Source organism: Aquila chrysaetos, chromosome 6 (assembly GCF_900496995.4).
Source record: "Aquila chrysaetos chrysaetos chromosome 6, bAquChr1.4, whole genome shotgun sequence".
Lineage (NCBI taxonomy): Eukaryota > Metazoa > Chordata > Aves > Accipitriformes > Accipitridae > Aquila > Aquila chrysaetos.
Window position 1 is genome coordinate 19,252,916 of NC_044009.1, and position 25,032 is coordinate 19,277,947.

The following is a 25,032-nucleotide window of genomic DNA, read 5'->3' on the forward strand; positions in this document are numbered from 1 at the left end:
TTATGTAAAAATGGGTATGTTTGTTTTTGAAGTAATAGGTGCTAATTGCCATAGTTTGTACAGCTCTAAAATACGACACTCTGTCCGCAGATGCTGCGTCTGTTGTGTACTCAAGGCAATGTTTGTATGCACGCTTGGTTCATTAGTTTTGTGACTGGTTTTGTGTATGCTAAATTTTATGGTTGAAATGGTTTTGCATAGTACAGTCCAAAATGTTTCATGCTTGCAGTTGTTTAGACCTTTTGAAAAGTAGCTTTCTTACAATATCTTTCCCAGAATATTTGTAAGTCTTAAATTTTCACATTTCACCTGGAATTTACTGCTGAAAGATACCTAGCTTTTAGCATTAGGTGAGCTTTCCTAATCTGCCTAAGCCCTTCAGTGATTTAATGATTAACTAGAAGACAATAGTGTTGCAGGTGAAGTACAGTATATGTAATGCCTGCTTTTGAAAAGCCATTTTTAACCAGCCCAGTGTACTTAAATTCCAAATAACAAGTGATTAAGAAAGGGCCCTGTTTTGCCATCTTTTCCAACAACAACATGAAAGAAAGCTATGGTGTTTATCTAAAGCAACAACTTTAAGTTAGCAAAGTGATAGTGATAACTTTACAACTTGTTCTTCTTTACAACTTGTTTGTTCATTTTAAAAGACAAAAGTAATTACCCACTTGCTGAGAAATCAACAACTCAAGCTGTTGATTTTAGTTACGTGATTGCTGTTAGTAATCTCCTTATCTTAGGGAAATATTACAGAAATTTTACAATTAGACATTATGGAAAGAGATACTTACTGATTTTTTTTTTTTTTTAATCTCAACTTGTTCCAACATCTCCCTTGGTGTTCCTGTTAACACAGTTGCCACCGTTCAGGCAATTGCCTTGCCTAAATTATGAAGCGTTTAAAAAAAAAAAAACCCAAACAACAAAACAAACAATACTAAACATTTTGACTAGCTCATTTTTCAGCATCATTTATCACTTGGGTAACCAGGATTTAACACTCTTAAAATCATGCAATCACTGTATTTTCACTGCACATACTGCCCAGATAGTAGTTTTTGTTTGATACAATTATGGATCATTTCATTCAAGAGAACATTATTATAAACTTGGTGGGAATAATGGGAAAAAGTTCCTGAGGAACCACTACTGTATTTTCTTTTTCATCAGTGTCTTTTTTTTGATGACAGCCGAAGAACCAAGGTAGAAAAACAAAAACCATAATTTAACATAACGTGGCTGTAGAGATAAACTTCTGTGACTAGAAAATGTTCTGTAACTTTGGTCGAATAGCTAAAAAGGTCCTTGGTCATGGCCAGCTGAAGAGACTATGGCTAAAATAAACTTTTCCTGGATTATTCAGAATGTACCAAGGTAGTGTCATTTTTATTTTTTTTTAGTGTTTACTTATTCCTTTCCTGAATGTTGATTCAATTTCTAGTATATTTAGAGAAATACAAATATCCTAAATTTTTCTGCATCGGTCAAGTTCTTGGGTCAAGTAACCAAAAAGAAGTCATGTAAATTTGTACGTTCGAGTTTGCAGAAGTATTCAGCATCATTTTTTTTTTTTTTTTTTCCCTCCTTTTGAATTCAGTCGAATGGTTTAGCAGGATGCTTACAGAGATCTCTTGCATTTAAACTAGTGTTATCTAGGAATAACAAATAATCTTCAGAACCTGAGGAACGTAGCTAGATTTTGAGTCATCTGAATCAATGGGTATTCAGACAATATGATTTAAGAAGTGTTTCCGGGGGGACCTTTCCGAAGCCATTTAATTTTTACAGTTGCTTTGATACATGCAACGTTAAATGTTCAAGCAGAAGCATTGTTAGATAATGCAGAAAAAATACCTAATCCATAAATACACCATGTGTAGTTCTGTATGTTCTCTCTAGATAATTCTGTATAGTCCCTATACATAATTTATATAGACTATGTAACAAAATGTAATATGTATAGAGTTTTGGGGTTTTTGCTTGTGTGGGTTTTCAAATAGATAAGCACCATCTGCCCACACATGTCACTGTAAACAGAATTACCAAGTGGATGCATGCAGAAATCTAATGCGCATCTTTGCGTCTTCTCTTTTGACTGTTTGATCCACAGAATTTGTAATCATGTGAGAGTTAACACAGAATTTACTGGTTGTGCAGTAGTTGCTTTACAGAAAATATATTTGGTTGATTTATTAAAATGCTAATTAGGGCAAACAAAGGGATGAAGTTTTCTTAAGAATAGGGCAGATGGTCTGGATCTTTTTCTACCAGTCTGCTTTCAGTCTGCATGTGAACAGAAAGAAAAGGACAAAAAACAGAGAATGAATACAGCTTTAAAAAGAGTTGGTAGCAGCTGCTTTGTTAAGGTAAATACCTGATTTTCTGTCAGAAACTGCTTTCTGGAGCTTTTTTCCTCAATTACGAAGGCTGGCAGAATATTCCATATTGGGACTTTGGAAAGCTGACTGTTAACTAGTTAACCTTGTTGCTTCTAAAAATATATAAATAAGATAAACTGTGGTGAAAAATCCAAGACAGTTATCCTTCTAACATAACTAATTTGACATATGTTCAAGAAACTGTTTGTTAAATCTGCTGAAGGCATGCATGTAATTAGAAGAAAGCTTACATGTAATATTTTGCCAGGATATGTAGCTGAGGTTTTATGACAGTATTTGCGTAAATTTGTATGTAGAATATTTTTAAACCCAAATAAGCCAAACCGCATTGCTTCAATATCCTCTGAAAATACAGCTGTTTCCTGAAGTGTGTTTAGCCACTGCGGGAGCTGAAGTTGTTTATTTCTTTGAGATTAAATTTGGCTGTGATCCGTTCCAGCACTTCACTGGAGAACCTTCACAGCCAGCGTGACTCTGAAGTGCCTGGCACTCACCTTGCCTTTCTCGGCCCAGGTATTAACACTTGGATGGTGGACCAGCCTCTCCCTTTCAGTTACGACTTAAAAACTAGAGAGGATCAAGTATCCGATAGTTAGGCTAACTAACTAGGATGACTCTGAGTTTGAACCACAGCTCAAGGAGGGGAGCCCCAACCTTAGGTGAAGTCAGAAGTAGAGAGGTTGCACACTAGGCTGCTGCTTCTGATCTATGCCTTTCTGACATAGCGTCAATCATCACAAGTTAGTCATCTGTGTTTAAGGAAAAAAAAAAAAAGCCAATAAAATGGAAAAAGGAAAAGTGGAAATCTGTAACCTGCCCCATCCTAATGTAAAGATGAGCTGCTGGGAATAAGTGGCAGCCACTTGTCTGGGTGTATCCTGTGTGTGCTTTGTCATTGGGATGTGCAAAACTTCCAGGTGCTGAAACAGGGCCACCTTTGGAAGGAAAAAGACTGTAGGTTTATCGAGTTATAAAAATACAAATGCCTATTCAAACAAGGCCAAAGTTTTGACGTGGTCACACAACGCATTAGACGAAGCGAAGAGGTGTTCATACAGTCAGATGCTGTGGTCATTGGGAACTCCCTTCACTGTCACCTGCTGTGCTGGTTACAGTTCTACTCTCAGGCAATTGCATGTTTATAGAATAACATACTTCAGCTGGTCTCTAAAATGCTTGAAACTTGTCCTACGACGAGCCAGTCAGAAGATTAATAATACTGTCTGGATTTTGTCATTGTTCTCACTGGCTAATTATTAAAGCAGAAATTAATTTTTGAATCTGTCCTGCTGTAGTTTATTTGGAGGGCCTCCTAAGGCTTGTATAATTTTGTGGGTTGAAGTTTGGTCTTTGGTTCCTATTCCACGGGAAGGGGTGTCAGCTTAGGTAATTACAGGGGGCAACACGGGCACAACGTGCTGCCTGTAGCTAGCAAGAAGACGAACACGCTCTATTGCACTCCTCTGTTGATGGAGCGAACGCCAGGGCAGACGCTCCCTCTCGGGCTAAGCCCTGGTGTGCCAGAAAGCCGGCGGAGCCCGGGGGCCGCAGCCCGGCACACAGGCACCCGCTTCCCAGCTGCTGCTCCGTGGCGGGGCTGGAGTGGGGTTTGCAGCACAGAGGTGGCTGCAGTGAACACCGCCTCTAACTTTCCAGATTGCTAAGACTAAACAGGCCCAACTGCAGCAGAAATGGGAATCTGAGGCAAGGTATAGTAGAATACACATTGGATATTATAGTAGCCAGGCAGGGGAACTGTTAAGCGACTCCTCGTGTCCTTAAATGAGTTGCTGTTCCCTGTGTTTTACCTTTGTGAAACCTCATCTCAACTTTGTGGCAGCTCTTCTGAGGAGTGACATCCAAGCTGTGGTGATTTCCCTTTTGGGGCTTTCTTTTTACCTGGGCACAGCTTAGAGAGAACTTGACCCCAGTCAGAGAGTGCTGTGGTAGGTACGTTGTGGTAGGTGCATGGGGGAACTCCTTTGCTGTGCACTTGGAGTGAGGACCTGAATGTCTTTGTCTTCACGTCACTGAATATCCATGTAGCTTAAGAGAAACTGTATACTAGGAACTGTGGGTTTGGTATCTGGAAAAATGGTGTGGAGCCCTCATGTGCCAGTGAGAAAAGAAGGAAAAACGTTGCGTTTTTTTGTACAAAACCAGCGAGTTACACCGATACCTGTCTAGAGGTTGTCTTATCGCATCCTTCTCCCAGTGCACTGGGGACCACAGCCTTTCAGTGCAGCACAGGCTGAACAACCTTTGTATTGTCACCTCCGTGGTAAATTTGATGTAGTCTAAAGTGTTTGCAATGTGTTACAAGTCAGTCCACTTCTGCTCTCTGCCTGGATTCCTACCTTTATTGGTAAGGCTTAGAAATGTGTCCGTCACTAATGGCGGTGGATGAAGCAATCTTCTTGTCAAACTACTCAATCAGTGCAGTGATGTATTTCAAAGTCCTGCTTTTCCGTTTCACTTTAAGTGTCTTATGATGGAGCTTCTGTCAGTCCCATTGGGAATTATTTCATGGTCTGATGCACCTGAGGATCACAAAGTGCTACATGATTATTCAGTTTAAATTCTTTCTTTATTTGTCTTCCCCCTTTCATTTACCCGTCTTTCATGAGCTTAGCCTGTTAACATTTCAGTTCTTTTCAAACCTTCACCCATACAATCATTCTCACCAGATCTTAATTTTCTGTTGGTACTGTAAATCGGTTGACATCTTTTGAGCACATTGCCTCCCTGACCTGTTTTCTTTGCAGCTCATAGACTGCGGCATTTAGAAGTGTACTGGGCTTACAGCTTGCTCAAACTTACTTGAGAAATATGTACTAACGTGAGGCACTGTGATAAGGTTTGTGCCTACCATTTATCGCCTTCTAAATTGCTGCTGATGATAGAAAGCCATGAAGTAGAAAACAGTGGGGGATTATATTCATATTAAAGGGGTTTGCTCCAACAATCTTTCCCTGACCTGTGAGATTTTGTTTGTTTTAGATCTGCTAGAGAAGTCTCGTGTTGTTAAGCAGCCAAGAGGTGAAAGAAACTTCCACATTTTCTATCAGATACTGTCTGGTGCATCGGAAGACTTCCTCTGTAAGTGTTGCCCTTGTGCCATTTTCAGATAAGAGTCGTCTTTAATGTGCTGTTCCACACACATCATCTTTTGTGGGAAATGTGATATTGATTCATTTTTCAAATTATTGGTGATAGTGGCAATAGTAATACCTGAAGTAAATATATGGTTTGGTATTACCCAGATATCTGAGTCAGAATTGGCTTTGCAATGTATTATAAACAAAGAAGAAAGCCTATTCTTATTCAGAAGGCTTGTAATTAAAAGATCCTTGAAGAAAACTTAATCCTACTAATAACAACAGTTCTTGACAATACTGGTTCTGGGATAAAAGAGCTACTAACAAGAATGCTGTTACTAACGATATTTTTATTTGGTTTATTAGGCAAACTCAAACTGGAGCAGGACTTTAGCAGATACAACTATCTGGGCCTTGATTCTGCCAAAGTGAATGGAGTGGATGATGCTGCAAACTTCAGAACAGTTAGGGTAAGAAGTAACAGAGGTTGGCTGTAAACCTGAAAGGGCTCAACACTTACGCAGAGTTCTTGTGCCCTCGGTCTGGCTGTTCGCTCTGGGCTGGGCTGGGAGGGCCATCTTTTCTGAGTGCTAGCACTCTTCATGCAAGAGTATAGCGTGTTTGCACAGGGAAGCTTATCTACAACAAGGAAATACAAAGAACCAAGTTTCTGGAGTATTCTAGTAGGAATACAAAAAAGATCAAAAAAAAAAAAAAAAAAAGGAAGGAAAAAAAAAAGCCCAGACCCTTTGATCAGATCATGGAAAAGGTTATATTGTGTAGTTGTTAATGATGGCAGTGACTGGGCTTCATGAACCAGGTGATGCTGATCGAGTCGAAAGAAAAACAGGGCTAGGATGGTTCTCAAGATGATTTATCGTGACGTTTTTGCTTGATTGTACTCGGGGACAAGAAGAATACAGGACCCTGTTACCCAGTGTATGCAAATTTAGATTCTAAAAGTTACTGGCTTTTAGAGCAACAAAGTGGACTGAGAAGACAGCAGTACCTGTTCATTTGACTGTGAAAAATTGGGTTGGGTTATAAACTAAATTAAGTGGCTAAAAAAAATCATACTGCATTTTAGAAACCCATAAGCTGAATGAATCCTAGAACTGGACTGGACTGACATGCCAGCTTGATTACCAGAGCTTCTTTAACCTGTCTTTCATATTAAAAAACTTACTTATCCAAGCATAGTAATTGTATCATGTTCTTTTTGTAGCAAAAGTGTTCACAAAACATTTTGAATTTATGCTAATACAGATAAATGGTGAAGTTTGCAGGTATGATCTGTTTAAATGTAGATTCTTTTATCTCATAAATTTATCTGTCCCCTTTCCAGAATGCAATGCAGATTGTTGGTTTTATGGATCACGAAACACAGTCTGTTTTTGAAGTGGTGGCAGCCGTTCTGAAATTGGGAAATATTGAATTTAAGCCTGAATCTCGCGTGAATGGCTTAGATGAAAGTAAAATCAAAGATAAAAACGGTAAGATGAGATTAGTGGTGGGATGAAAAACACTAATTTGTCTGAAGTCATTATTAATTTTGTAGTTTCTGTAGACATGCAATATCCTTACAGATTAATTAAATTAGATTGTTTCCAAAACTCACCCGCAGGCAAATGAGTTGAATTCTGTGCAATTTCATTTGCTCTGTTTGAAATTCCAAAAATGATTATTTTCTTTTTTTCCACTTTATTAACACTGTCTTCTGAAATGTTAAATGGTGCTATGCATTTCTGTAACTGCTTATTCTGCAGTGGAGGCTTTTTGTTCTTTTGTAGTAGGGTATCTCTGCCTGTAATGTCAGATACATTTGGTTATGTTTGATACATTTTGAAAGTTTATTTATTTTCATTTGAAAGTTTTTCGTCATGAAAAGTAGTCTGTGATAAATGGAAGAAAAGTTTCTTCACAAAAATAACCAGATAGAAAGTGCTTTCAGAACCACTAACTCTGTTTCCTCATGCCTTTGCTTGGCAGCGTAGGGAGGAGAGAGTGTGGATGGGGGGCACTTCTGTTGAAGAAAACCTGTTTGAGGGAAATACTGAACTACTTAAAAGCTGATAGTTTTGAGGAGGAAAAAGCAATTATGTGAAAGGAGTCATTATATTTACACTCTCCTTTTTTATGCTAGAACTCAAGGAAATCTGCGAGTTGACGGGTATAGACCAGTCTGTACTGGAAAGAGCTTTCAGCTTCCGGACAGTTGAAGCCAAGCAAGAGAAAGTTTCAACAACACTAAATGTGGCTCAGGTAAAAAGAGGTCCTGATTTTAAAGGAAAGAATCATTTTAAGTGGCAATTTATTCTACATGACTAAACCATAACTGCCCAAATAAAAACTACAACTAATAGGCTGTACTGAATAAAACATATCACTAGCATAAGTGTGTTTTTTCTTCAGCAGTTTCTAAGTGTTCAAATACACTGGCTGTTTTGTTTTTATGTGTAAATTACCTCAAAAAGATGAGGCATAGGAAAATGTTGCAGAGAATGAAAAAATGAAACAGTTCTGCACAAACGCATGTTGAAAGTATTGTGGCAGACTGTTTTTGTTTGGAGCAACTGGTGTGATTTCATGTGAGTTGTACACCCCAGGCTGCTGAAAAACTTTTGCCGCCAGTGTGAATTTATCTTTCTGTAGTGCTGCAGAGCCAGCGTCTCATCAGCTCAGGCTAGCAGGGATGTTGTTTCCCTAACCGTAGCTGCTCAAGTCCCTTTGCTTAGGATTAGGATGGGGGGGTGAGTCTTTCGAGGATATCCACATGAGCGGGAAGGGAGACGAAGTGCCCTGATTGTAGCTGCCATTCTGGCCAGGCTGCAGCCAGGAAGGCAGAGGAGTGCACCAGCAAGCTGCCAATGCTGCCGAAGCGTCCGGGCACCCCTGGTCTGGCTCTGATGCCTGCTTAGGCAGAGGCACTGCTGCCTGAGCCGTTCTCACTCTGTTTATAGCACCTTTAAGATACGTCAGTAACATATAAAGTTTGGGATTAGCCCAGCATTTGTAACATTCTTCTTCTTTCTTCTGTTTAGGCTTATTACGCCCGTGATGCTCTGGCTAAGAATTTGTACAGTCGACTGTTCTCTTGGCTTGTTACCAGAATCAATGAGAGCATTAAGGTATTGTTGTTTTGTGCCTGTAAAAAAATCAATAGAAATCCTTTAAATTAAAGTGGACAGTAAAACTGTATTTGCCAATTTCAGGTTTTCCTGGTTGTACACTGTTACACGCAGTACAGGTGAATAACTGTATCACAGCTCAACAAATTGCTCTCTGCTCTGTTTTTAAGCTTATGAAAATATTCAGTGTGTTTTGGGAAACCATACTTAACATTTTAGTTTACAAAATTTAACAGCCTCCTTATGAGATACGTTAGTTTTCTTCATTCCCAAGTATAAAATATACAGATGACTGACTCAATGTTTAATTTTTTTTTAAGGCACAAACAAAAGTGAGAAAGAAGGTAATGGGGGTGCTGGACATCTACGGCTTTGAAATTTTTGAGGTAAGACCTTTATAATGGTAAACATTTAACGTGAGAGCTGTTATTAAAGCTTAATAGAGTAGTTCATGAATTTGTAATCGGAATACATGTAATTTCAATCAAGTGTGTCATTCCTGACAAAAAAAACTACTAGAGAAGTAAGCCAAAGAGAGATGTCTTAGCATGTCTGGCAATTGAAACAAAAATTTATGAAAGCCAACTTCTGTTTTTACGCCATAGGTAAATAAATATTTATGATGGGTAAACTAAATATATTTTGTTGTGACGTACATTCTGAGCATAAGAGAAACTCTAGCAGTGTCGTTTCTGCCCTGAGGCATTTTGTGGATTTCTTTGAACAAGCTTTGTATCCTTTAAAAAACACAACAAAAACTATACATTTTTTTTCCTGTCAAAATTAAACAAAGAATGATATTCCACTTTGTGTCAATTCACTTAGATAAATATTCTGTACCGATTCCTAGCTAATGATCTGTGGCTCACTGCTCTTTGTTTATGATAGTATTTTTAGACCGGTGGTATTTTGAAAGAAAAACAATCAATGAGGAGTTTTTAATTGGGTTAGAGAACACCAGGAAGAGGGAGTTTTCATAAATCTTATTCTGACAGTTTATTTTAAGAGATTTATAGATCTTGCTTGGAATCTGTATAGTGTTTAAACTAGTAACTCAACTAGGGAGAAAAATCAGTAGAAAACATGCAATCCTTACGCACTTCCCTACATCCTTCTTGAGAATCCAGGGACTGTGTTTAAACTGTGTAGAAGATGGGAATAATCCAGAAAAGAGTAATTATACATGGGAGGGTGGTGTAAGTTTTATTTCAGAAGCATGACATCAAAGTACGTGCAAATCAAAATACCTCTGTGAAGAGGAAAAACAAAGCTGATACTTGCTTCAGGGGTTTACTAAGCTAGGTTGTATTGTTTGCATTAAACATAAGAGCATATTTATGAAAATACATTGGAAGCGGTCAGGTGGCTGAATGGAGATCTGGGTGCCAGATCTCTTTGGAGCTGGTCCTTGGCATACCTTTAGAAAGCTGGACACTGGAATGGTACTGCTGGCATCTTCAGGCAGAACTCTTGTTTTCACTAGCTCTTTCTTTTATGTTTAATTAAGGATAAACACGTAGGGTGAGGTGGGAGACAGAAGCTTGCACTAACACACAAGCCAACTGAGTAATTGTGTTTGTGGGATGGTGTTCCAGAGACAAGGTTGCTTCTTGCATGTAATTTTCTTTTTTTTGTAGGAGTTCCAACATCTTAGAAGGTCCTAAGTAAGTAGTCGAGTACAGGAGATGTAGTTTTGCAGAAGAAAAATGAAAAAACAAGGCTATTTTCACTTACCTTTTATAGTGAATTACAGTGTAGCTTTCCCAGTTCATACGAATTCAAACGTTTTAAAATAATATAGGTAGTTATTGTTCACTTCTTTAAATGCTGAGTATTGGTTCTACTGGAAAAGGTGGGAAAGGTTTGCCTTGTGACTTGAGGATCAAATTCATCAGTACATTCATACAAGACGGGACATTTCCTTTCATGATCTAAGACCTGTGGTGAGAGCACTAGCCAAACAGCTTGGTTCAGCATCACAGAAATAATGGAATTATTTCTAAACATTCAAAATGGGAGTCAGGTAGTATGCCAGAAACATACATGGCTTGTACTATACCATATTCTAATTTAAAGATGTTTGAAAAAGAAACTTAATTGCTTTAGGTTTCTAGAGGTAACTAGTACAGTTACTGGTATTGGGACTACATGGCAGTACTGCAATTCAAAGGGTGAATGATAGAAAAAGAATCCATTAGAAGATCCTGAATCAGCTGTATTTCCAGTACCGCCCACTTAGCCATCCCTCTGTTTCCAGTCAGGTTAATTTTACAATCAGAAACTGCTGACTTATTCTCAATTGAACCAAAAGCGAAGATATTCTTTCAAGGCAAAACAAAATTAATTTTCTATGCAGCTCTAGTTGGAACAAAAGATGATATTATGTCATAATCCTTAAATTGAGTAAAATAATTCTGTAATGAGCACTGTATAGGCAAAGCATAACTTGTCTTGTGGTTGTTTGAATGAATGTCATGTAGTAAGGTCGAGGAGGATGCCTACCAAATATTTTTATGTGAGTTTTGTAACAAATGATCGAATCTCACAAAAGTTATGAAAGATTTTGAGAAAATGCTTACAAAAAACAATTATTGTTGAGAATTTATGTAACCACAGAAAATACATTGTTTAAAGTTAATGATATTAAAACAATCAATACATGAATGGAATTTTAACACTGTACAATACTGTAACTCAAGTAAAATTCAATAATGTCATAAGATTTATAGCATAAAAAGTATAGTGGAATTTGGAGTGTTTTGCCACGTGGTACGTTTGTAAACACGATGGCTAAACATTTGAAACATTAGCTGAGCTGTAGCTAATGGCAGTAACTATATCCATTGAATTATAAATTACTTAAAACCTCTGACTAAAAATGTGCAGTTCCCTTCTGAAGCTAATTCTTAAGTCAGATTTTGATTTTCATGTCTGTTCTTGAAGGTTAGAACTAACATCATCTCTACAAAGAATGTTTTTTGGCAAAAATGTATTTGAAAGACTTCTTCATCTGTAAATTTGTGCATTTAAAACTCGTAAGCTATTTGATATGCTTAAGGTAAAAAGGCCTACTTTAATCATGTTTCTACTGAGGAAGCAGGTAGGTTTATCAGTAGCACATGTTCTTTGACCTAAAGTGTCCTTCCACCTCGGAGACAGAACGTATCAAAAAACATAGAAGGTATAGTAGGAGTTTTCTATATACATGCTAAACATTTACACATGAAGCTTAATACCATTGAAATAAGTAGCAGGATATGTGTTTACTGAAGGGTGATTATATTAATTTTTTCCCCCTTTAGTATTACACTTAACCATCAGGATCACTGAAAGAATAAACTAATGATATTCTAGTTTACCTGTTTTGTCCTGAGATTCTCGCTTAAAAGTTACTGGAATACATTATAGAATAGTCTGCTTCCACTGCAAAAACACTAGTTTGCTACAGATTTTTGAGGTTTTTGTTTTGTTTCATAATGGGCAGGGCAGACAATATTTCTTGGGCCTTATTCCTTAGACCATTTTACGATTCCTCCTGTAAGAAGAGTAAAGAAATCCAGATTTACCGTTCTGAAAGATCCTACACTTCACCTTCTGATGACAATAGCAGTCTTGTTCTATTATATGCAAATTGAAGCTTATATAAACAAGATTTTTTCATCTACTTTTGAAAGATTACTTTATTTACTGTTCACTGTAATTTCTACAGTTTTCTGTAATTTAAACTGAAGCTAAGTTACAAAGTAACTGGAGGTTTCTTGAAACTTAACAAAGGAAAGATACTGATATTGATAATGCTGACATATAGTCTTTGGGATTTGGTTTCCGCTGGTATTTTTATCAAGCACAAGCCCCACTTTTCAGACAAACCCAAAAGCTATCCAAGAAAGCAGATTTAAGGACCTGGCTGTCCAAAAATTCAGATTAGGGAATGTAAATCTATCGATAATCCTCAGCCTCTGTGGGTTTGGCAGATATCAACAGCAAGCTTGGCTAAACAATCCACAAAATAGGTGCTGTAAAGCTGTGTTTATTTTTGAATCCTGCCATACCCTTTGTGGTAAGCTCTATGCTGGGACTGAATGTTTGAAAGCGAAATGCTGAAATTTTGGGTGTCTCTGTGTGAACTGTCTATGGGCAAGGATTTAGGGACTAGGATTAGTGTGCAAATGGAGGCTACAGGACCAGGTTGGTTGTGTAACGCTGCTTGAGCAATGGATTGAAGCCTGACAGCAAATGCTCCAAGTATGTTTATCCACATTTTTGAGCGGCTGCATGCATAGTCAGTCTGCAGTCTAGAATGTGATTTGAGATGGGGTAGGGATGATGGTGGCACAGGGAATTTCAGAACCAGCTTGATTGCAGACTTCTTCAGGTAGGCTTAGGGCTGGTCCCGTTTTATTCCATGTTTGATTCTGTATTTTTGGGCAGAAGCAGTTTCTGCATCTCTGCAAAATGCTGGGGTAAGGTTGTGGAAGGGGTGGGGTTTATGAAAAAGAAATGAAAGCTGTAGAAGGCAAATGGCTGAGGGCCTAGCAGGTTTCATCAGAGATGAGCAGAAGACTGGACATTGTAATTTTATGTTGTGTACATCTCCTGTGTAGATGAGGGCTAGGGTATATAAAAATGAATGTAATGGAGGAAGTGTGAATATTTCATCCTGCCTAGCCTTCAGAGATAAAAATGTCTGTCTGTGCTAGTTGGCTTAAAGGCTTTATTCTGAATCTTCAGGTGCCACTATGTAGCTGGACCATATGACGAAGCTAATGATTTGGAGTGCAGTTTTATGAAAGTTAAGGCTGCCAAACAAGGCTTATTCTTGAAATTTGCCAGGCTGTAAGAAGACAGTTTGAGAGTGTGAATGCTTTCTGCTCAATCACTTGGCGGAGCAGTTTGTTCCACGTATTTTAGCCTGATGAGAAGTGGGGATCTGCTGGGTATAGAGCTGCAAAAGTAAAGGCTGCAGAAAGAGAGGGACTGTTTCCATTTGGCCCTCAGACATCTGCTGAGGGTTGACCTGGTGCGGTATAAATGCCTTGTCTTTGGGGACAGCATCTGACCAACTCCTTTTGCTCCAGGTACACAAGAACATGCAAAGACACGGCAGCATCCATCATATTCTGCATAAAAACCAGCAGTAAATAAAAATACCACCAACAAAAGAGACAAACAAGCCACCCAGCAGTAAAACCAGGTCCATTTCTCACAGTCTGTGATGCACTTTGATAGTGCTTCTGTTTATTTATGGCAATTAGCTTGTTTCTTGTGCGTAGAAGTTGCTTCTGGTGATGGAAAGAAGCTTGGTCATATTGCATGTACTACGTAAACTGTGATCTGGACATTGATAAAATGCCAATATCTTTATTGAGGGAATCTGTTAGAAACATGAAGAATGCATTTTCATTATATTAACATGTTCATAGTTGTGGTAATTACCTGTTTTCAGAGGGAGCTAACCAAATAAGGAGGAGGTAAACATTGAAAATACTGTTCTGAGATGTTTTAAGGCATGAAAAAATTGGGGAGGTATTTCCACTTTTACCATAAATCTGTATGACAGCTTGGTCCAGTTGCTGAATAGTTGCTTTGCCTTTTTCTATCCTGTTCATTATATGAGGGAAATTACAGTTGCAGAGCATGCTGAGCTCTGAGAGATTGCTGCTGGCCCAGAGACTTCCCCCCGCTTTCCCTCTCAAGGATGATTTTACTGGAGAAGGGTCTAGTTGTTTGCTAGAATGATGACTTATTAGAGAAAAAAAAGCGTACAGAGAAAATTGGCTTATCAAGATCTTCTTTTATCTTCATCTTTTCATATTTTTTTTTTCATTCTCTTAGGCTCTGGGGACCCTTTCTTCATGTCTTGAATTTGGTTCTACCTCAACCATGGATATCTGTTGTTTTGTAGTTGCCTTAATCTCCAGACTGTAATTTCCAGCTGCTTCTTCTAGGCACTCTACCTTGCAACAGATTTCCTTTTCAAAATTGTTCAACCCTTTTTGGATGCCCATCAGCATATCATATACTGGCAAGCGACACTGCCAAAATGCATGTACCTGGCCCTCTATTAAATCTGATTGCACAAGGCAAAGCCCAGTCTAGTGTGAAAGAGGACAACTGAATTTTTAATCTATAATTGATCAACTACATCTGCGGGCAAGTGCTAGGAAAGAGGGGAGCTTTACAGAGAAGGACCCGTGGTTGGACTCCTAGGTGCTATGGAGATTGTAAAATACAGTTAAAGCAGTAATTTCCTGAAGTGCTAGAATGCTCAGAAGCAGAGGTGCATCCCAGGAAGTTAATCACCATTTAATTAATCACATTATAATTTAAGTATTTAGAGAGGCTTATTTTGCAAAACACAGGTTTATGAAGTAAATCCCATAGGCTGGCTGTTTTCAACAGAGGAAATATTTGAAATGCTGGAGCAAATATACACAAATGCTCTGCTTCAGGTTGTGAGAATAACATTTTGCCCTACAGCAGCTATTCCAACTTGGTAGAGGAATGGATATGATTATATAGTAGGTTCTTGCCTATTTTTAATTCCTTTTGTTCCAGGAGTGTAATTTATCAGGTTGAGTTTGTTGAAGTGATTGTACCTGGGTTTCCTCATGGATCACACATGCATTGTGTGCACTGGATTCACTGTAGTTTCTTGCCCTTTTAACTCCAAATCTGATTTAGACCTGTGTGTCCGGACACCACAGCAAGATGGATTTCAGAGTGCCTGGTTCTCTCTACCAGTGCCAGTAGCATCAATAAGGACTGAAGTTGGTTGTGCTATGCAAATACGGAAAATGGATAATCCCTGAAGCTTTGGCATATATCTTTCTTGCTTCCATTAGGTACACTGAAACATGGTTTGATTACATATACGTGGAATATTTATAGTTAAACGGTATGCTTCTCTGGTTCTTTGCCTATAGAGATACTTACACGGAAGCACAGAGCTTACTTTAGTTTACATGAGATATTTTTCAATTAAGTTTGATTACTCGAATGTTTGTATATGTAAACAGACAAGTAAGGGATAAATATTGATAACATCTTCACTAACTGCAAAAAATTTTAAAAATTTTTTTATAACTGGTCATATGTAGCTCACTGCTGTCTAAGATAAAAATAATGTCTTCTTTTATTTTCTTTAAATGCACTTTCCCCATTTTGCTGATTATAATTTTCTAGCATTTACGTTTCTTAGTTTCATCTCATAAACTCGTATGCTTCTGTGGTCATACATAAAAATCCCTATCCCCAGACACCACAGTAGGATATAAATTAAATTTGCTGGTTGGTTTCACCATTCATTCCACCATTCATCTCAGTGAAGCGAGTATGTTGGTCTTTTATCATCATTACTTTTGCCATCTAGTTTTTTCTCTAGGAGCCTCAGTAGTAGTCTAGGGGCCTGATGGAACTACCTGGGATCACCTGCTGATGTTAGGAGGAGGTCAGAGACTTCCGATGCCTGGAGCTGCGTTGATGTTGAAAAAAGTTACTTCCTGGGGCTATATGTGTTAGAGCAAAAGCATCAGTCTCTGTATGTCTTTCCGCCCCCTATATAGATCAAAAAGTTCATTTTAATGGCATCGGTTCTTTTGATTTCAACAGACAGTCTCATGACTTGAAATGCATAGTGTTTCTTTTAAAGTATTCTTTTCCTTTAAATACTTCTCATGTATTTTTTATTTGTGTGTGTTCATGTAAGGTATTTGAAAAGGTGTTGCTGAACATCTTTTTGTCAATGTGGTTGTAGACTAAGCAATATGTAGATTTTTTTAACTGGCTCTCAACAAGAACTGGTGTGATGAAAGAGTAAGAAAGAAGATGAAGTATTGAGAAACACCTTGTATAGGTGTGATACTGATGATATAGCGGAGCCTGTAGATATGGATCAACATCATATGCTTGATTTGGGGAAAACAGTGAAAGCAGAGAGGACAGAAGAAAATGGAACACTTAAACTAGGACTTCATTAGGCAGGTGAAAGATAAGAATTTATTCCTACCTACTAGTATGGAAAAGTATGCAGTTTTAAGTAGGTATCTTAGTTGCCTCAGAGTCACTGGAAATGACTGGAATCTGGGTACTCAAAAGTGAATTTGAATTCTCTATGGCAAGAGAAGGTTAGAAGGTAGCTGCTTTTCATAGGAAAATGCCCTGATTTAGATATTTTGTGTTTGTAAATCTAATGCAAGAAATTACACTCAGCATCAGCAAATAGAGAGAGACATTTCTGCCTGAAACCAATAAGAGACTTTTAGACTAATTTTTTTTTTTTTTTTGACAAAAATATTTTTATTTTGTCTGCTTGCTATTGGTATTTTAGTGGTATAACAATATATAAAGTCAGGAACATCCATATATTTTTCTTCAGATGATTGCATGATACACGACTGGAATCTTCCAAAGAAGAAATGAGGTAAAACATTAAGGAACAAAAAATATTTCCTTAGACTTTCAAGCACCTGTATGTAATTCCTGTAATAGCAGTGGTTCAAAACTAGAACTTTTTATCTTTTCATGGTTGACTCTAACAACCTGAGCAAGTACAACGTCGTGATCTGCTTGTGTATATAAGCATTATATTTTTGCATGGAGCAGAATTTTTTTAGAGTTCAAAAACTTGCTATTCATGAAATGCCACCCTGATGCCCAGTAGTTTGAAGGTTGATAAAGAATAAAGCTGTATGAGCACGATACCATTATTTATGAAGTGAAAAACATGGTGAAGTAGACTTTGATTTTTGTCAGTGAATTTTTCTACTTGTCTAAATTTATTGTTGCACCTGATAAAAGATTGAGAGGATAAGCCGAGGGTGGTTGGTTGATCTGTACCTATAAATTTGACATGACTTTAAGCCTATTTGAGGTGACATTCTGTTTCCCAGCACCTTTAATTTCATTTGAGAGACTGAGTGGTTTTTTTCTTCCCCAAAGGTTATATTTTGTATTCCACAGTGATTTCAAAGGCATAGTTTGAAATGCTGCTATAAAAATGAAGGGATTGAAGTGGTGCTTTCAACATTGAAGTAGCAGAATTGCAGCCTGGAAGAGAAGCTGACACTTTGAGAAGTGCTGGTCTTAAATATTCTTTTTCCTAAATTTTCCTAAGAATATTTGAATTTACTAAGTCTTCCTGAAATTTTGGGTCCAACTGTGCTGCTTCTGTGTTGGTCAAAACCCTTTCTGTCGGTTAATGCAAATGGTCAGCGTAAGGAGCAAGTACAGTCTCTGATGACTGGGTCCTTCAGCCCACTTCTCCTGGATGGATGTAGTGATATGCTATCACTGATATTAATCATTCTCTATTGCCTTATACAAAAAAATGTCAGAAGTCCTTTAGATCCCTTCTAGTTCTGTCATGTTAATTTCTAGAAGCCTTCATTAAAATATTGGGGGACAGTTCAGTTGTGAACATTCATCTATGCTTTATGAAGCCCTCACATAATTAAAAATTATAGATATACAATAAGGAGAATAAATTCACAATCTCTGCTGCCTTACTTAGATTTGCCCAGAGATAAATACTCTCATTGGTTTTTTCATACAGTGTTTCTTAAAACCTGTAAAAGGAAATGCCTCTTTCTGAAGTGTATTTAATTTACCGAATGTCTTCTGATCTGTTCAGAGTTAAGTGTTTTGAGAATTTTACTAATTCCAAACATTTTTCCTCATTTTCTTCGCTGTAATTAACTGTTAGCCTTTTGCTCTGTATTGCACATAAAGAACAAAATCGCTACTGCTCTTCAACGACTTTTTTCCTGGGATAGCAATTTTCAGTGGCTTGGCAATGTCAAATAGAATTTCATAGCTTAAAGTGAGTGATTTGTGAAGAACTCTGTGGATTTTGGTTTGCCTTTCTTTGGCAAACCGTAAATGTCACGGATACATAGCAAATCAGGAAAGCATCTAGCAATTACTTTAATATATTGTTAATGACCTCTTAGTTAGATGGTTTAGCTGGATTTGCGGTTCAGTTTCCATCCTCTTTTGAAGACGAAGACTGTGCATAATATGTGAACAAAAAGTCTGGCAGTCCTTGTAATCATAACAACATGGTCTTTTGGAGAAACAGTCTTTCTGCGTTGGGTGGCATGTGCCTGGCAGGAGGATCCAGAGTGTGTTTTACCCTTCCTCTTTGTCAAGGTGATATGTCAGTTGGGGTCCTTTTACTTCAAACTCAATATATCTGAAGTGATGGCCTTATCTGAGTGTGTCAAACTTTCACTCATTATTCCTCTAGTACTCTCTCTTCCCTTCCCCATTCTCCTCTCCCTTTACTGAGATTTGTCTACCTAAGGTTATACATATGACTTTTTGAGACAAAAGATACATGGTGGTTTATAGTCGTGGCAATGCAACAATGCTGTTCTGTGTTACACTCTGATATGCCTCAATCCCTTGGTTTATTTGATAATGTTTGGATAGTACCTAAAGATACTCATCTACAAAGAAGTAATACATAACATTTATGTAGTACTTCATATTTTCAGTGACATACAAATATGAGTCTGATAAAAAGACTGATCTACTTGGTATGCTAAATAAATGCTAATAGATATATTCTGTGTTGTTATGGAAGTAGTATAAGTACTGACTGCAGTTTATGTAATTTCTTTTTGCAACAGAATGCAGTAAGTATGACTTGTTTGCAGTGCTGATTTTGATGCATGCCAAATTTTAACTTTCTCATCTAGAGCTATGCAAGTTTTGCAATCTCTGATTGATAATTGCAGTTGGTGTGAGGGGCAGAGTTTAATGTGGCTGAGAAAGTTTGGTGATCAGCTATGATTTTGCTTTACCTAAAACTAAAATGATAAAAGTAATCTGTGCTACCTCAGTATTTTCTAATCTGCTTGTGTGTTCTTAATCTCGTTTAGCAACCAGATCCTTAATTTAAACATTTAAATGATTGCAGTTGCCCTTAGTCATAAAAATTCTATCACCATAACTTGAGCTTCACAGGTATTGTGTAGCAGACTTATTTGATAGTGTGAAAAGGCATAGTGGTTTATTCTGCAAATTTTCAGGCTTCCTAAATAACAGAAGTGTTCTTGATGACTGGTAACTAAGAAAGGAGAGGAAAAAAAGGTGTGGGGCTGGGGGGAAACCCCAAAGCCGAGAAGAGAAGACCAGCAGCAGATACCCAAAATTCCTTTTGATTACAGTTGTTTCTGCAGATACATGTAAGGAATTCTTACAATATTAATGACTCTTTCAAGCACTGGGAAAAAAACAGTGAAGCTGCTCTTCCCTTTTTCTTTCAAAGGGGCATTTTAAACCAGTCCTCAGAATGGGCACCTGGCCTCCAAACTGCACTCATTTAAGATAATGGAGATGAAGCGCTGAACCAGAGCTTTTATGCTGCAATCCTGGCCCTGGTGATGTTAGCAGTAAAACTTCAGTTGACTCGAGTGTGCGAGGGCTTTACCTGTGGTATTGAGGGGCTTGCTGCGGCCATCATTTCCGATGCTGACGTGTCCCTCTGGAAGTGTGCTGCTGTAATGTCACCGCCCTGCTCCTGCAGCTGTGATGGAGTAGGCTGCTGTGGCTGCAGTCACTGCCCAGCCGTCCTGCTGCCCACCCCTCCTTCTGGGGTCTGCTCCGCTCCCCGGTCCCTTCTGCAAAGGGTCACACGCATGCTTGCTCCCTAACCCAGTTTTATACAAATTAGCCTTTTAGAGGATTTTTGGTTGATAAATTTCTTTTAATTCCCATAATTTCAGGGGGCAATTACATGAACAGTTTGTTGGCAGGGAGGAGGTGGATTGACCTCTGGAGCCAATAATCTCTTAACCCAGGCTCAGCTGTAACCAGAATAGCAGCTTGGGCCTCAATCTGTAGTGAAATAGGATACTTTGTTGGCTACTGAGTGGAAAAGAGGTAACGCTACTGTCATAATTTCATTTATCAGAACCTTCAGGAGACTACATTTTACATGTGGGGACAGATTAGTGCAGGCAAAACTTTTGTTGTTTATTCCCTGACACCACAGGCGCCATTATGACTTGTCCCAAGGAATCGATACAGAGGCATCATGAATATAACCTACAGAGTTTTTGTCCCCCTCAATGGAGAAAGCCTCAGGGGAGCATTTGGTCTAAAATTTCCAAACTAGTCTCAATAAGATATTACTCCAACCATCACATCACAAAACTGGAAGAAGTAGTTAATAAAGCAGCTTGTTGACTTGCAGCTACTGTAGTAACTTACTCCAGCTGAGTTCCAGGGTGTTTACACAACAGCAAGTGCAAACATGTTTTATCTGGCAGGACAACAGCTTTGAGCAATTCATTATCAACTACTGTAATGAGAAGCTGCAGCAGATCTTCATTGAACTTACCCTCAAAGAAGAGCAGGAGGAATACATCCGAGAGGTAATACTTGAATGGATCTTTCCTTATCCTCTCCTCTTCCCGTTGTCCCTGTAAAGATACACAGGCACACGTGCTGGAATCTCTTCTTGGGTCACTTTTTGACCACAGGCCTGGCATGGAGCATGTTTGTGTAGGACTTGCGTGGTAGTTACATGAAGCAAAAAAAGTTGGGTTTGATTTTGTTTCACAGTATGAGTTCTTCAGGTAAAAACCAGACCCAGCTCTCATTCATTAGCAACAATGACTGGCAGTTCTGAGCAAGGGCTAATTCATTTATTAGAAGACTAATACCACTTTCCGGTATTAGTGCCATTACCCTACAGCCTGTGTTTTGGATTACACAGTAGTGTCTGGGATACACCCCAACAGCGGCCGCATCTAATCCTGTTGCAAAAAGGAATTGGGTGGGTAAAACAATAGTGTGCAAGATGAAAGAAACTGCAAATAGATTTTTGGTTCTAGTTTGCTTTCAGTTCAGTATTGAAGGGAGCTGTGTGAGCTTTTTGGGTAAATTTAAGATGTGCTTTGGAGCCCACACTCTGGTGTTTGATGTTATTCTGTGAGTGAACATCAAGTTAAAGCTTTAGTAGGTTTTAGCAGTACTCCCCATGATACACAGCTCAGACAAAACACCAGCTCACAGCTGTAGAAACTGGCATACACTGTCTACTCAAATTGGTTAATACCATTTTGCTGTCTAAACATTTTAAAAAATTAAATAAAGTTCCTGCCTTATAATCCTGAGGATAGTATGAAGTTTGGGCATGTCTTTTTGCATTCAGTGGTGAAACTCTTCATTACTGCAATTTGGTTCTTGAATGATATTTCAAATGCTCTGAAAAAAACTAAACTGTAAGAAGCACCACAGAAAGCAAATTAAGAATAAAATTAATATTTTCTTTTTCCTGTCCTTTGCCCTACCAGTGTTACCTCCTGATGCATTGGCATCTTATCCTGGAAATTTTGAAAAAAATCAGGATATTAGGACTATCTGAACAACAGCCAGACTCTGGATTTTTCAGATGGTCTCATCTAAATTTAGCCCTCTTTCTTCCTCTCATTTAAAAAAACCCAACAACTAAGAGCTTAGAAGTTTTGATCTCAGATGCTTGCAGTGAAATGGGCTTATTTCCTTATAACCAGTGGGAGCGTGGGCAGAGCGGTGCTGGGGCGGGTGGGTGGCGGGAGGAGCCTGGCAGGGGGCCAGGGGAGTGCATGGGAAGCTGACACGGGTGGGGGAAAGGAATGGAGAACGAGTTTGGCAGCTGCTCAAGGACAGTCATTTTGCACAGATAACGTTAGTAGTAGGTGATTGCATTTCTTTCTTAGTAAATAAAATATTGGTAAGCATATAGAATTAAATTTGAAAGTAGTATCTTAGTTAACTGGAATATAATTTAAATTGCCTAGAGGAAAAGCTCCCTCAATTATTTTCCTGTTCATACATTTATTTATGTTTTCTTACAGGGGATTGAATGGACTCATATTGAGTATTTCAACAATGCTATAATTTGTGACCTAATAGAAAATGTAAGTTATATCCAAGAATCTCTCTGAATAATTTTTTTAGTGCATGGATTGAATTTAGCCGTTAAGTTCGTACGCATTCTCATGCACTTTGATTTTATAAAACAAGCCACTCGTTGTATTAGTCATCTCATTTTGTATGGTAAAAGTTTATTTTACTAAAAAAAAAATTTCTTTTTATGAGGCTATATGTTACTTTGTTAGAAATATTCAGCAGCACCTACGGGAAAAAAAAAAACCAAACCCCAAAACCGTCCCAAAACCCAAACCAAAAACCAACAAACCAAACAACTCTTAAATGTTTACATTTAGTGCTGTGTTCTATAGCAGATATCACATGCGGCATTGTAAATAACATTTCTTTTTATATGGAAACTAGGAAACTCAATGACTTGTTACTGAGTGCTTTAGGTACAGAAGGTACTTGTATCTATTAACAGGACTTCCTATGGACTTAGCGCAGCAAGAAAGATAAAATCCCTTAACAACTGGAAAAAACCAGTTTTTACCATTAGCATAAAATATGTTCTGGTTTTACCCATAAACTGGGTACTTTCAGTTAAGTTGGAGTTTCTACGGTCTGAGTAAATGACATGAAATTCCAACATGAAGTTCAAGATTCTGATCTCAGAAGCAGTCTTTCAAAAATGTGGATACTAAAAGTCTGTTGGAAAGGGGGATGATGAAAAGAGCCAAGCTCTGAGATGGCTTGAAGAATGGTTTCTGGGTAGCAGAAGTCAAACAAGAGAGAGCAGTCTCCTTTTTATGCCTAGATGGAAGTGTGATGGAAACAAACACTAAAGCTCTTGTCTTGAAACTTCAGAACCAAACTGGAATCCTGGCCATGCTAGACGAAGAATGCCTGAGACCAGGAACTGTTACCGATGACACCTTTTTAGAAAAACTGAACCAAGTCTGTGCCACTCACCAGCACTTTGAGAGCAGGATGAGCAAGTGCTCCCGGTTCCTCAACGACACCTCCTTGCCTCACAGCTGCTTCAGGATTCAACATTACGCTGGCAAGGTACCTGGTGAAGCAAGGGAGTATGTGGGGAGGCTCCTTCGTCCATTAAATGATGTTACAGTAATGGAGAGGAATTGCTTGAGTTAATAGTTAATCAAAGAATCCAGACCTGTGTTAATCTTTTTCATCTTAAGCCTAAGATTTGTGATTTGGGCTGGAAGGTTTTCAATCATGCTGCTCCAGCTGAAATCAAGGGCAGTTCTCCTTTCATCAGAGGAGAAAGATGTCCCACGTGCTTTGGTGGTGAACTACTTGTGCTGCTAGGTCTCTGGAAATACAACGTTGTTTAGAATGACAAAAATTCACACATATTTGAAGGCAGGATATTTTGGAAAACGTTCTTTGCAACTGAACTAGCTGAAGTCCTTAGTCATGTTGATGAGAAAGTGGAGGTTTTGTACATTCGAAGGCACTGAGTTTATTTTGACAGTCTGTGTGTTTAAACAGATGGAAGAGAAAGCTATACAGAGGACTTGCAAATGCGTTTGCTTTTTAGAACATAAGCAGTATGAATAAATAGAAGTCTGATAGTTTTTGATGTGTAATTCAGTATGACTTTATTAATGAAAATCAAAATAATTAATTTTGTAAAAAGAAGACAATTTTTTAAAAAAATTAAAAGTAAATGTAGGGGTTAAAACTATACCTCTTGTTTGAAGCTGCTGAACTGTTAATTTCACAGAGGAAAAAATATTTGGAAAGTGTTTCATTTTCCTAGGACTGTGTAATACTTCCCTAGTTTTTAGCATTTTCTCAGTCTTACAATTTTGAATAGCTCAATAATTTGCTTATTCAAAATAGTGCTGGAAGTGTCATACTTTCAGCCTTTGAGGCAGTCATTTGTTAACTTTGTTATGTTTTTGCCAAGAAGATTTTGTAATTGCATATAATCTATCAGGGCTTAATTCTTAGATATTTCTTTGGTTGTCAAAAGTCAAAGCGAGTTGAAAAATACCCCCGGTACTTTGAGAAACTGCAAACAGATTGTGTCTTAGCAGACAGTGAGGGTCTTCGATTGTTACTGGCATTCATTTACCCAGCAGAGCAATCAGTGAATTCTTCCTATTTTGGGACAAATGTTGTTTTTCCATCCTCAGCTGAGAACGTTGTGATCTAGTCACTGGACAACAAAAGTTTGACTCTCCTTTTATGAAATACAAGCAAGTTCATATGAACAGTTTTTTCAGTGGTGGCATTTACCACACCTGTCAGAAACAGAAACATGCACTCCAAAGAAAAAAGCTGCCTGAGTTCCCAGTCGCTTGCTGTTGTGTAAAATATGGCTATGTCAGTATTAGTTTTATTCAATATTCTGTGTACACAGTACATACTTACACAGAACTGAGAAATTGTGAAGCTGAAGAATCTGTATTACCAGCCAGATGACTTGTCACAATTAATCAAACTAAATTCCCTACCCTCAAAAATTAAAAAAGCCAGTAGCAATCCGATATCTACATGAAGTTCCCTTGG

At 38.1% G+C, this 25,032-nt stretch overlaps 1 protein-coding gene across 9 annotated transcripts in view; it reads left to right on the forward strand.

Moving 5' to 3' along the window:
- MYO1B (myosin IB) overlaps positions 1-25,032 on the forward strand; it is a 125,039-nt gene that overhangs the window by 73,386 nt on the left and 26,621 nt on the right. For 5 of the 9 annotated variants that reach the window (XM_041124119.1, XM_030016837.2, XM_041124122.1 and 2 more), the window contains 10 exons: positions 5,403-5,501; positions 5,867-5,970; positions 6,846-6,993; positions 7,644-7,762; positions 8,542-8,628; positions 8,949-9,014; positions 19,260-19,265; positions 20,904-21,008; positions 22,476-22,538; positions 23,359-23,559. In XM_041124119.1, coding sequence (XP_040980053.1) covers positions 5,403-5,501; positions 5,867-5,970; positions 6,846-6,993; positions 7,644-7,762; positions 8,542-8,628; positions 8,949-9,014; positions 19,260-19,265; positions 20,904-21,008; positions 22,476-22,538; positions 23,359-23,559 — 998 coding nt within the window. The remainder of the gene's footprint in view (positions 1-5,402; positions 5,502-5,866; positions 5,971-6,845; positions 6,994-7,643; positions 7,763-8,541; positions 8,629-8,948; positions 9,015-19,259; positions 19,266-20,903; positions 21,009-22,475; positions 22,539-23,358; positions 23,560-25,032) is intronic. The other 4 variants (XM_041124120.1, XM_041124124.1, XM_041124123.1 and 1 more) reach the window with 1 other exon arrangement.